Source organism: Falco naumanni, chromosome 2, assembly GCF_017639655.2.
Source record: "Falco naumanni isolate bFalNau1 chromosome 2, bFalNau1.pat, whole genome shotgun sequence".
NCBI classification, from domain to species: Eukaryota; Metazoa; Chordata; class Aves; order Falconiformes; family Falconidae; genus Falco; species Falco naumanni.
The window spans coordinates 12852065-12865851 of record NC_054055.1 but is presented as its reverse complement, the minus strand read 5'-3'; the positions used below and the strand labels follow the sequence as shown (position 1 = coordinate 12865851).

The 13787-nt window shown below is 36.2% G+C and overlaps 1 protein-coding gene across 6 annotated transcripts in view; it reads left to right on the top strand.

The window, feature by feature from the left end:
• The window catches only part of NBEA (neurobeachin), a 506742-nt gene that overhangs the window by 446693 nt on the left and 46262 nt on the right, over positions 1–13787 (top strand). For all 6 annotated transcript variants that reach the window (XM_040584007.1, XM_040584004.1, XM_040584003.1 and 3 more), the window contains 2 exons: positions 2063–2215; positions 11849–12016. In XM_040584007.1, coding sequence (XP_040439941.1) covers positions 2063–2215; positions 11849–12016 — 321 coding nt within the window. The remainder of the gene's footprint in view (positions 1–2062; positions 2216–11848; positions 12017–13787) is intronic.

Here is a 13787-nt window from a genome sequence, read left to right as displayed (position 1 = left end):
TTCAGTGACTTAAATCCCTTTGTTTCAAGATACCCCAGAAGTCAGATGGTTGGTAGAATTCACTTATACACTAGAAGTGTCTCAGGTAGCATATATCTTTCAGATACATTAGATGTAAAAGTTCACAATTAGATCCTAGGACATTTAGAACCGAAAAGGGAAATTTAAGAGTTAATGTATCTTTGACAGAATCAAGAACTTGCATCCTATTTGACATTACAGGTTAGTACACCACCATGTTACATAAAAAATGGTAATAATTAAAAACAGTGGTATGTGTTTCAAGGCTTTTATGCAAAATAGAAATAAACCTTGCTTACTTTTTTCTTTAAAAATTCCATTTCATTTGAATGTTGACTTTTAATTTAATTTTGTCTTAATAATATTTCACCATTCTGAGGTCCTTATGAATTTTTCATTTCTTTAAGGCAATGCTATTAGTTTGCGAATGATTTGTACGGTAGCACATGTTAGTAGTAGTTTGTTGAGCTCTAGAAAGATTAATATCTAGTTTTCTCCAGCATCAAGGATTGTTCATTCTTTTTTTGGCCTCATTAGAGAAACCAAAAGGCTTTTATGATTTAGTGAGTCCTGTTTAGGGGAAAGGGGGGAAGTTTGCTGGTAGAAGCACTCTGGGTAAATTAGAGGTATATAATAAAACTTAAGATTGTCAGTAAAATCTTTTTTCTTTTAACCTTTTAGGTTATTCAGGATTGCTTATAGTTTGGCTTTGCTCTAGCTGCTTTTTTATTATTTACTGCATGTAATATTTGTAAATATTTTGGGCTTTTTGAAATTACATCTCATTTCATAATGAGCTATTCAAGCTCAGGCATGTCTCATTTGGTTAGTGTTTTGCACTGGTTAGATGCTGATTGGCATTGCGTTTTAGTCTAATATGAATTCAGGCTGTTTGTAGTATATTAAAAATAATGTAAAGAAGCAAGTAAATTGCTTCCCTAAACATACTTAACATTGTAACATAAATATTCTTTTTTTTTTTTTTTTTTTTTTTTTTTTAATGAATGAATTTGAAAGCACCATCTATGCTTTAACTGCTCTATTCTCTACGGAGTTGCATATCAGATTTAATTAGATAAGTTTGTGTCTGCAGTGATTTTTTTTACGCTTTGCATGTCTGCAGCCTTTGAAAGGACCACAAAGAGACTCAGGTTTCAGGTGCTGTGTCATCAGTTTTGATCCTGTTACACAACTGAATGCCATAATGCTTTTAACAATGTAGTATAGTGAATTTAATCCATATCTAGATATTAGAAAAGATAGCAGGCTTTAAAGCTTTTTTATTATTGCAGGTCGATACTTACTACTAAAATAATAGCAAAAAAAGGCAATATTTATTATGTCAAAATGCATTTCTGTTTAGCTATCCTGCAAATTAGGAAAAGCTTCACACCCTAACTTATCTATGTTTTAATACACTGCAGGTGATCTTGGCTACTCAGTTATGGATCTTTCACAGTTTAAATATCATGTATTTCTGTTTTAAGGACATTTATTGTCCTGACTTTTTTCACTCCATGTATTTTTGATTTTTTTCTTACAGTAGAAAAATTAATTCACCCTGAATTCTTTTTCCTTATATAGATAATCAAATTGCCACATTTTCTTCTGCAATTAAATAATATAGAGGAAGTAAAATCAAGACAGTGCTGTATCAGCAACCTTTTCCCCCCTTTTAGGCCGTTTAGTTAAATAGCGACTAAAAGACCCAATCTATTCATACTATTGAAGGCTTAGCATAGAGTTTCTTGTACCTGTTATTCTGAAGAGGTCTCCTTTACTGATATGCACTGCTTTTCAAAAGTTGTGTTTTTCGTAAAAACAGATAGGGGGAAAATAAATAATGAATATTTCATTATCAAAAATATGTTTGACTGTAAGTACAAACCACCAGATTATACAATTCCTTAAACAAATGCACAGAAACATAAACAAAGCCAGGAATGCTTTAATGTCTGCTACAACAGAGCCTGATTCTGGCAGCACCATTTAGCATCTCTGTAAAAATGTAAAGTCTCATTGTGTTTTTTCTCCTTGCTAGGAGTTAATTCCAGAGTTTTACTACCTACCAGAGATGTTTGTCAACAGTAACGGCTATAGTCTGGGAATCAGGGAAGATGAAGTAGTTGTGAATGATGTTGATCTCCCTCCGTGGGCAAAGAAGCCTGAAGATTTTGTCCGTATCAACAGGATGGTAAGATGCACTTTAGTTTTGCCTGAGTAAGGAGTTCTGTGTTTTAACAAGATGACCTAATGCTATTTTTCATCTGTTTAGAACTAGATTTAGAGAAAAAAAAATAAAAAATGAAGGAGAACTTGTATTCTGTTTTGCTTGACAGAACCCTTTATTTTGCAATGGATTTTCCTTCCATGTGCCTAAATCATAGAAGATGGAATTCAGTTATTTACTCTCTCATGAGAAAGCATCCGATGGGCATGAGCTGCACAATATAGGTTAGCCTGGAAAATTCAAGTATTTTCCCTCTCACTACCTTCTACATAAAAAAAAATTAATGGATATTACAAATGCTGATATCTTGCGAGATTATTATATTCCTTACTTGACTGAAACTATACACTTTATCAGGGAGGAACTGAAAGTGTAGAAATGTGAACCTAAGCCAACAACTTCAGTCTCTGAAGAAATTTTGCAAAAGAGCTGCTCTGATGTAAATTACCATGAAGTCTGCAGAATTTAAAGCACTAAAAAGATTTATCTACATTGTATATTTTTTGCTTTAATTTAATAAATAATGATTTTATTGACAGTAGAGTTAATATGTACATATGCTTCTAGTCTTTTTTAGGAAAAAACAAGTTATGTTCTGATGATTTGGCCAGCTATATTTCAGTTTATGGTTCTATTCTGGGAATGGATCTTCCTTAAAATGCATATTGCATATCTTGCTTATAGAGTCAGGACTACACTTTCAATAAGCTATGGGTTTCCATACAGTTGCATAACTTCTCAGCTTGTGCATTATTTCTTACAGTGCTTTTGAGATAGATACCGTTGGAACTACAGCAGTATTGGTTTCATTCTAATCAATCTGGCAATTTATTTTCAAGAACTGTCTGTTTAAAGAAAATTTCCCTTCAGGAGTTGGTAGAAAAAGTAGCCATATGAAGTTCAAAAGATTAGAAGAATATTATAAAGCCAAACTTATGCCTAGATAGATGTATATGATTTAGAAGTATCCTCTGTTAAGAACAGTAAATGGTTGACGTATGTACAGCAGTCTCCTGAGGGAGTGATGGCAACGTCATCACTTGAGGCATATGAAATGCACTACACGAAGCATGAGAAATGTGTTCCAGGGAGCGGTCCTTCACTGGCAGGGAGAAACCCAACAACATTTTCCTTCTTTTCCTTGGCTGATCTCTCTTATTGCTGCAAATATTATAACATTCTTTTAAAAAAACAAGTAGTTGTCACAGCTGGTGACAGTAAATCAAAGTGCAATTTTACTAGCAAAAAAGGAGGTGACCTCAAAAGATGACTACATTCCATCAGTGTCCTCAGGTGTGGGATGTGCAATCACAGGTATGTGTCTCTGGAGTTCCCATGCCACTGCAGAGCGCCCTTTTTTGGATTGTGGTTCTGGCTAAACTCAAACTGGGCTCAGGAGTAAGCACCCTAAAGTTGACCAAGAGGTTTAGTTTTGACATCTGTAAGAACAGCAGTGTGATACCTTAGTGGAAAAGAATAAACAAACTGCCACCTATTGGGAAATATAATAAGAGATGCATATTAATGACTCCCTTTGGGTAATTTTATAAAGAATGTTCCTTCTTGTATCCTAAATTGTGTTTTCTCCATCTTTCCTTTCCACAAAGGTGGAATGATTAATAGGAGCATAAAAGCCACTAGGTGATAAGAGATCACTTGAAGAAGAGCTTTAGCTTTAGGTGGTTTTATATGTACTTTTCTTATTAGTTTATATATAGTTTATATAAATATATTAGTTTATATATAATTTTTATTACAGGGGTTTTATTATATTTTTTTAAATTTGATTTCTCTCATGCAATTTCTGCTATTTAGAAAAGAGCATAGGAGGTCTCCACAGAAGAGTTTTGTGCTTTTGAAGAAAAGAGATGCTTGCATGAATTTAGAGCATAACATTTGTGCCCTTCAGGACAATACTTTTAAGAAAACCTGACAGTTAAAGGCTGGAAACACCTTTTAAATATTAAGCTGTAATAGCTCTAATGACGGATTCCATAGATGTGTAAGTATGCTCAGACTGCCAGGAGACAGACAAACTGATGTTAAGGTTAGAGTAGTATTAGAATTACAGTCTTCAGCTGAGTACTTTGCAGATTTCTAAAATCAGAAATGATCTCACTTATGTAGCATACCCTTCCAGTACTGTCTTCCACCCCTGTCCCCACAGATGTCAGCATCATGCCATTATTATACATTTTTGCCTGGAGGCAGTTTCTGCATGGCCTTTATTCATCCCAGCATATACTTTTAGCAAGAGCATGATCAGTGGTTAAAATTCAGTTCTTACACAGATACATGCTGTCTTCAAGTCTGATGAAGTTCACAGATGATAATAAAGTTGGGAATTTCCTAGAAAACAGGAGAAAGAGGCATAGATTTATTTGAATTAGATGCAGAAAATACACTGAAAACCACCTTGGGAGGAAAGAATTAAAGATACTCAATAGTAAACAGAAGTCTGGAAATAAAAATAGTACTAAAAATAGAGCAGTAGCGAGGGAAGGGTGACAATGAGTAGCAATTAGATTAGACAGAACTCTTTAATTCTATATTCACCAGAAATAACTGTATTTTGATGCTATCTGTGGAGAATCACTGCATCACAGAGGATGTAAACAATTGTACCTGTCTATGGTCCTTTTGAGACTGCACCTGGAATACTGGATTCACTTCTGGGGGACTAGATGACAGAAGAAGTACTCACATTTGGATGAAGTTCAGAGGGTAGAAACAAAGTGAATAACTTTGGGTTATTTAAAGAGCATGATATATGCATAGTTTTTTATAAAGCTTATTATAAAATAGTGAGTAGCTAAAGAAGGATAATCCCTTTCATGAAAATGCAGATAGTATGTGTAGTACGAAGTAATGGAATTACATTTTAAAAGTACGATAATTTGAATGTGCAATAATTTTATCAGAAAAGCTTCCTCACATAGGATTTTAGTTGTGCATCCAGCAAACTGCCAGTATGCTGTCTTTTTGCTCACTAGAACTAGACTGGTCAAAATAACGAACAAGTATGAAGGGACTGGAAAGTCTGACATTCCCTACCTAACGTCTGATTCCATGTTTTGAACCATCCAGCAGATGTATTATTCAGTTAGGTCATCCCCAGGCCAAGCTTTGGCTGTTATACAAGAATCTATCTTGAGAAAAAAAATTACCCTGGGTGTGGTGCTGACGTGTAAAACACAGCAAGCTTGTGCAAGCCTGGAATTTCTACAGCAACTTAGCAAAGCAAGCAGAGAACATGTTTACAGGAAGGCCACAGAAAACTGAGGAATATTTCAATTAAGTGTTATCCTGATCCCTTGTCTAATGAAATCAGCAGTAGTCCTTCCCTTTCAGTGGAAAGGATCCTGTGATACCTTGTAACATACAGTGGGATCTTGTTTTTCCCTAGCTGACAATATTTTCTTCTGTTCATACATATTTTTTGCTTGCTGCAGGCATATATAATGTGTAATTTTATGTGGGAGTAAATACAAATCCTTATATACAGCCTACTTGCACATTTATGAATGTAAACATTTTCCTTAAATAACAGCAAGAATCTCAGCATTTCATCCTGAGACTTACCAAAGCAAGTAGAGAACAGCCTAGAAAGCATCACAGAGGCACAGTGACATAAATCAACATAATTTAACCAATTGGTTAACAAGCTTCACTAAAATTCTGTGCAAATTAATAAATGGCAGGCAGGGTTTTGGTGCTGTTCTATGTGATTGTTCAGCTGGGTGTTTTACACTTCTAACTAAGCACAGAAATGGAGGTGGAAATAGTTTTCAATCAAAAGAGGTTCCTTTAAACTTGTGAGAATTAGACATTATAAAGACTGGAAAAGACATTCGGTCAAGGTACTTTTAAGACCTATTACAGTAGCTTCTAAAGCGCTCAGTGTATACATCAGGGATCGTTGTAGCAGTTTTATTTATCCATACAAGGCTAGACTGATTGCTACGGAGTTACTCATGAAACATTAATAAAGCACTATGTTCAATGCTAACATGATTATGGTCTGACCTCGGCGACGGCACAAAGGACAGAGGCAGAAAGTGTCCCTGATAACATTACCCTAATGCTGGGCTCATCAATCATAATCTCCCAGTTTACCAGGAAAAAAAAAGCACACGCATAAAACCTTCCACAGATGTGCATCTGTAGTCCTACTCAACCTCCCAGTCCCCACAGACTCAGAGCAGTCCTGAGAGCCAGAAATAGAACAGATTCAGTCAGTAAGTCAAGCATGTTAAATCAAGGCAGGGAACACCACTGTGAAACACTGAAGCAGGGCTTTTATAATAAGCATTCTTTAGTTTTGAAACAAAAGATGCAAGATTGTGTAATTCAAAGTTAATTATAATGATATTTTCATTATGGCTTATGCACATATTAAATTACAGATTACAGCCTTGAGTAATATGCATTCACTATAAATTATCTTTTTGAGAGACTAAATGGTGTCCTGTTTTTGTTATACATATTTTGTTCCTATTACATAACTGTTACTAAGATTGAATTTTCTTCCTGTCTGTGAAATGATTTATTTGCAATCTTTGCTGCCAATTACATTTTTGTACAGCTCCCTGGCTATTCAGAAGCATGCATAGTATTTCATAATTAAAGAGCTTCTTGAATAGTCATTAGAAACATCTATTATGAAACCTCTGTGCTATGAGGATCTGGAAGATTTATCTTTGCTCCTCACCGTTCAGCAGCAGTTGACATTCCTTTTTTTACCAGATAAGCAGTAGATAAGATTTGATATTACTTCCTTAACAGTAACTTTGATATAATTTTGTGTATTGCCAAGGTTTGTTCTCAATGCAATTAAAACTCATTCAGCTAACAGGGTTTCAGTCCAATTTGGAAGTGGAAATGATTTTGATGTTTGTAAACTTTCTATATCACTGAAGCATCTTATTTACATCTTGAAGATGCTCACATAAAGGACCAGTTTCTGTGCAGACATCCCTGAATAACACAAATCTTTAGAATGTACTTCTGTGTCACTTTTATTGATATATTACTTTGTTTAAACAAAGGTAACTGATTTCAGATATCAGTCTTTCCTGTTTTATTTTATGACAAGAGTCAGAGATCTTACTCTGACAGTCAGTACAAGAAATGGTAAATGAGGCAAAGAAGTATTAGGCAGACAGAATCTGTATATTCAATGACTGCAGAGGAGCACAGATGTAAGGGGAGGGAAGAAAAACCCAGCTCACAGGCTAAAACAACCAATGGTCTGCTTATTGAGCAGATCTACAAAACCAAAGTGTCTCGGAGTAGTTTCAAGAAAATCCTTTTAAATATACTGAACATAAGTTAATAGCAAGATACTGAGGTAGGAGTTCCTGGAGAGACAGAGAGCATATAGTTGTGGAGGGGAGGAAAAACAAGGCAGGAGCTGCAGAAACAGGGGGAGCAGGTGCAGCTGTGGTCCAGATGAGGGGCAGCATCAGAGCTTTCTTCTCTGATGGCAGAAAATACCCAGGTAGCACATTATGTTGTGTTAGAGACTGGAACGGCATATTTTATAAATCCAGAACTCCTGATACTTTACACAGCACATAGCTTGCGTTAAAATAAAACCCAATATTTCCTACTGGAATCTCTGTAAAAAATAATTTTAACATCAAATTAGGATGAGCAAGGAGGAAAGTGTGCAGCATTCATACTGCACAAAAGTCTGAAAAGAGCTATAGTTATTGATTCCATTAAGCAGTAAGGTGGCTTATATTAATTCATATGTAAACATAAGTTTACTAATATCTATATCTATATCTAACAGCTACAGGTCAGATTTTCAGCCTGTGGAACGTGTGCATATACTTGCCTGCAAACACACAAAACCCACAGTACTTCTACTTCAAAATATGTTTACACTAGATAAATAATAATGCTTGCAATTTACCTATTAGCAATAAAATTCACTCCATTGTAAACAGTAACATGAGAGACTCTTTTCTCAAAACAAAATTAATGAAAAAAGTACTGACTGGAATGATGCTATTTGAAAATGAAGCCCTAATAACAGTGGTTCAAACAAGTTCAGTTTGTGACTGCCTGAATAAAACTCTGGTTTCTGTATATTTTAATAATACAAGACAAGCTGGATATTAGCACATTTCTGTTAAAAATAAGACTCTTTAAGAACCACAAATATTATTATGTAATTATATAAATAATAATTATTATTGCTTTTTTATAAAAAATAGTTTCCTTATATTACATATTGAAAATATGCTCTAAAAAGCTAAAGCCTCCAAAATGCTTTGAATCCAAAATAGTCCTGAAAAACGCTGCTCTTTGGGGCCATCACCAGCCTATTTTAAGGATACTATCTTATCTTTTCCTGTATGTTGTTCCTACTGTACCTACAAATTATTTTTTACGCAGAAAATTCCATCACCCTATTCCCTACTGAGCACTGCATGTTCTTGAGAAACATAACATACTGTTGATAGTGAACAGCTCATAAATCTTCAGGAGGCACTTTACATAGAGGGAGAGGATGTTAGAGGAGATAGTTGGTGAAATATGCTCATTTGACCCAAGTATTTATTTTTTTTAAATTTACTGGCCCACCTTTCAATAGTCAAAAGTTTTTCTGTTTTTCCTGAAATGCTCTCCATATTCTAGAAACAGCAGTGCTATTTTTGACCAAAGCAAATGCCTAACACTTTTTTAAAAATTACTTTTTAGTAAATAAATAATAGATACAGATGCAAAAGAAACATAAATATGCAGAGTTCAGAGAAGGAAGAGAACAGTTAGGCTGCTCACTTTAAGTTGATCAGAGATGGATGCTTGAAAGACAACAGGCTATAAATTCTATTTTAAGTTTTATTACATACAAAGTAACATTAAAAATTGAACATTTAAAAGTTAGGAAATGCTTTATTTATGGTTGCTGTGGCATAGTTAATTTTATTCTTGCCTGCTAACCTCCTGCATGCTAAACGAGGTAAAAGTCCTTATGAAAAAGGCTATATGGGGATGATGTAGTTGCTAACTTTATCATGTTGCATGCACACAATACCCTATAATTAAGGATTTGGCATTTCTTAATGATTCATTTGGAGACATGCTTTGAAACCAAATAGTATTAATTGAATAGTATTTAGTATTAAGTAGTATTAATGCTATTTGCATAACAGTACTTGCCATTTGCATACGATGGCCTCTGATTTTGAAAAGGAAACAAATTTTTCTGTGGTTCTCTGCAACCATTCTTTATAGCTTCTTTTGGTATGCTGAACTTAAGCCCTTAAGAACTGAGCTCTATGCCAGCTATTAAGCCTGAGCCTTCCCATCCATTTTTCTCAGAAATAACAGTCACTGGTTTTGACAGAAAAGGGTCCAGTTTTCCACCAAAGCACGGAGAGTTCCCCTTCCATGTGGAGTGTTACAGGGAGAATGTCTGAGGAGCGGTTCCGTGATTATCCAGGGATGGATCCATGATTACCCATGTGGCTTGCACTGTCTGCGGCTATTCCTGCCCGTGGGGTGGTGTACAGGGGGTTGCTGCAGATGGGCAGTGCATGGCACAGTACTGCAGTGTCTGATGATTACATCTGAAGCAGCCTCCTTTTGATATAAATGAATAAAAGGAGAACACATTTTTCCCAAAGTTTATTCTCCTGTAAAATTTGTACTTTCCTGGGGCAGACATGAAACTGTCCTATCTGGAAAGTGTTTGTGCTGAGTAGTGGCACTGTGCTAGCTAGAAACAATGGAGGAATCAGGATTTCTCAGGGGAAGGAAAAAAAAAAAACCCACAATCTTTGAGAATGAAAAGTATTAGATAATGTAATATAGAGGGTTGCTGCCAGCTCTGTCTGTGTGCAGTGAGTAGTAGTAAGCTTGACACAGATGTTTACATAATAAATTGTATTAAGGCTGGCATTTTTTCTTTAGAGCAAGCCAGGCTTTTTTCAGTGATGGGCATTGACAGGACACGAGGCAATAGGTGCAAAATGAAACACAGGGGGTTCTCTCTGGACAATGCTTTTTTGCTATGAGGGTGACTGAGCACTAGCACAGGTTGCCCAGAGAGGTTGTGGATCTCCATCCTCAGAGATACTCAGATGCCATCTGGGTGCAGTCCTGGGCAGCCTGCTTTAGGTGGCCCTGCTTGAGCAGAGAGGTTGGACCAGATTATTTCCAGAGATCACTTCTGAACTCAGCCATTCTGTGATTCTGTAATTTTATTTTTTTTTCCTAACAAACTGTAGAGGAATGAAGCTGGGTTAATTAGCAATGATAATATACAGCTGTGGGCTGGCTTCAGGGGCGGTGGGTTGGCTGATGTGGATAAGGTGCAGCTGTGGCTGGTTCTGTTAAGGGGTTGGGCAGCCAAGGGAGGAAGAGCAGCCGAGGAAGGGAGAGGAGGAAGAAGCAGAGAACACATGCCCTGGATGAGGAGAAGGCAGCAGAGGGACTGGCATGAAGATTATGTTGGTATGAGATGGCAAAAGACCTTGCTGCAGCTGGCTAGTTTGTTTGTGCTGTGACAGCAAACTAATTGGAAGTTAGTTCCCGGATCTGAGAACTGAATTGTGCTTGTTCTAATCAAAGGGAACTGGTATATGATGCTGTACAAAATCAGGCTTGTGATGGGATTTGGGCAAGGGCACATGTACAAACTTGGTCAATGAACCACAAATATTTCAATACCAGTTCCTCTTTATCACAGTTCTCTGAAGACAGTATTAGGAAAGAAGGAATGAGTGTGTTGGGATGCCATCTTAAATACACAATGAGTCTTTATAGGAGAATGATTTGTGTATCTGGGTACGGGCTCATGGGAAACAAGACAGATAGTCTGGTAGCGGGGTGAGGAGAAACTGTGTAATTCCTTCAGCTTTTGAAAGCTCCAGTTCAGGCAATGATACCTACTAAGGATACCAATCATGTCTGATAAAGGCACATTGGTTGGATCAGGCTCAGTGATAATACTATCATCACCTCCTCTGTCTAGAATGAAACTTTTTCCGTATGCTGAGCAAAGGAGTATCGATCCTTGAACCCATTTTCAAACTAGCTAGTTGTGGCCTGTGTTTTCTTTGGTGAACAAACCTAATGTCAAAAATGAGTGTTAAAAAATGCTTTTCTTTGAGAAATCAGTCACAATTTACATTTGGAGTTCAGAACCTCATTTTGCTGATACAGCTTTTTAATCCTCAAGTTTCCATTTTTGATTTAAGACTAATTAGTAATAGTTGGAAATGAGCTGGAAGGTTGAGGTTTTGAAATTGTTTTCCCATTTTCATCAGTTTTTCTTGACAAATTACCAAACTTACTTGACAAGCCCCAAAATTAATAATTAAAACCCTTGCAGCTAGAGAAACCCAGTACCTGGAAAGAGAATTAGCATGACATAGAGTTGAAGGGAAGAATATCTTTTTAGTGTTTCTTTCTATATAATTAGTTCTGGTCTTTTATGTTTGAAAGATTTCAAATATATCAAGCCCGAACAGGAAATGTAATGATACCCATTACGTTTCCTCAGTTGGAAAAGGTAGGATGTAATTTAAGCATGAAATTGCAAGATGGAATTTGCTTCCTAACTCTGAATGTCACTTGCAGGCCCTGGAAAGCGAGTTTGTATCATGTCAACTTCATCAGTGGATTGACCTTATATTTGGCTACAAGCAACGAGGACCAGAAGCAGTACGTGCACTCAACGTTTTCCACTACCTAACATATGAAGGCTCTGTGAACCTGGACAGTATCACTGATCCTGTCCTCAGGGAGGTAGGTGTTTACTGCAATTTCATTCTAAAAATGCTGTCATCTCACAAGAAATGGTACTTTTCCCATCTTTCACTGTTGGAGAAAATTGTTGTGTGTGACTTGATTCAGAACTTAGGCCCTAGGTGACTTCAGAGGCAACGATTAACTGGCAACAAAATTAATGCCCTGAAGTATTTTGTTTGCTTGAAGTTACTAATATATTTAATGGTCAGTTATTTTATAGTTCATGTAGTAGAACTGAAAAGCCGAAAGAAAAACCCACGTCATAGTCATAGGGAAAAAATATCTAACCTATTCAGTCACATAATGTTGCTGAGAGTACTTATCTGAAAAAGGATATGTTTACTAGAGGGATAGTAGCAATTATTCAGATTATACTTTACTTGATTAAACAAAAGTAATGAAACTGTTACCAAAATAGAAAATGTTTGCTATTTGTGCATTCAAGTATTTGTGTCTTTGTATGTATATGTTGAATATATGCACATGCACACATATATATATACAAGTGAGCATTTAAAATTTATTAGTGAATAAAAAACCCCCAACAACTAGCTATCCTGATACATTTCCTTCCAGTGACTGTATTTGTTTTTAGTAAGACTATTAACGTGAATGACCATTTTCTAATATCATCCATTCGTTGGCTAAAACAATTGAAATTTGGTCTAAAGTGTGAAAAAGCAACAGCTGCTAGATGAGTACCGCTGTGGTGAAGCTGTAGACACAATCTTCCATTCCCCCAGATAGCTGCCATCTGCTGTATGCAAAACAGTAATAATTTATACATTGCCAGGCGGTGTTTTTTTGTTTGTTTGTTTGTTTTCCAATCTTGGAAACAGAAATCTGTAGATTTCATAAGGAAATCAATTCTAGAAAGCATTTATATTCAGCTAAATAATTGGGTTTTGGCATGTTGCTTTTAGTAGTGGGTTATTGCATCTTGTTACATTTGGTGGTTTTTCAGGAGCAGAACTAAAGAAAGAACATTCAGACTCCTGGCTTCCTAGAGCTGGATTTTAACAGCATGCACTGCAAAGCTTTTTTGTTTTGTAAACAGTTAGTATTTGCTTAGTTTCAAGGATGGCCAGAATCGCTTTGATCCCACTGCCTCAAATACTTAAATTAACATGTACATAATGGATTTCTGGATTTAAACCTGTGAGCGCAAGAAGAGTCGGTAAGGTGCAAAACTGGAGATACTAAGCAGGGATAATTTTTAAACAGGTGTCAAGCACCATGAATACAAGGGATTTGCATGGCTTAAGGTCCTGATTTGCATGGGCAGACTCCTATGCCTTGACTTTAAGGGTCTGCTCCCACAGAGCAGCTTGTAGGATTGAGGTCTGTCTGTCTGTCTGTCTGTGCACCTTATTTAACATGTTATGACATGATGAGACTTCAGCTCTCCTGTGGCTCTACTTACATGCGTAACTTGTCGTCAGAAATTTCAGGAAATTCACGGAGATGTTTTTGTTCACTCACTTGTGCATGTAGCCCGTGCCCTGTCAGCCAGTAGCACACAAACCTGGTTTTAGGCTGTTTACACCATGTAAACTTCTAAAAGCACAGCTTAATGTTCATTGCCGTGCGTTAAATTAGTAAATAAAATTCATTGTTAGCAATGAGAAGACAACATGTCTAGAAAAAATAAATCCTCCTAATTTTTGTTAGATATAGATACGTAAAGTTGTGTGCATACATTTAAAAATAGTATGCTTTCTTTTCTGAGCGATCTCAGACATTGTCATAAAAAAGTTAAAAAATACTT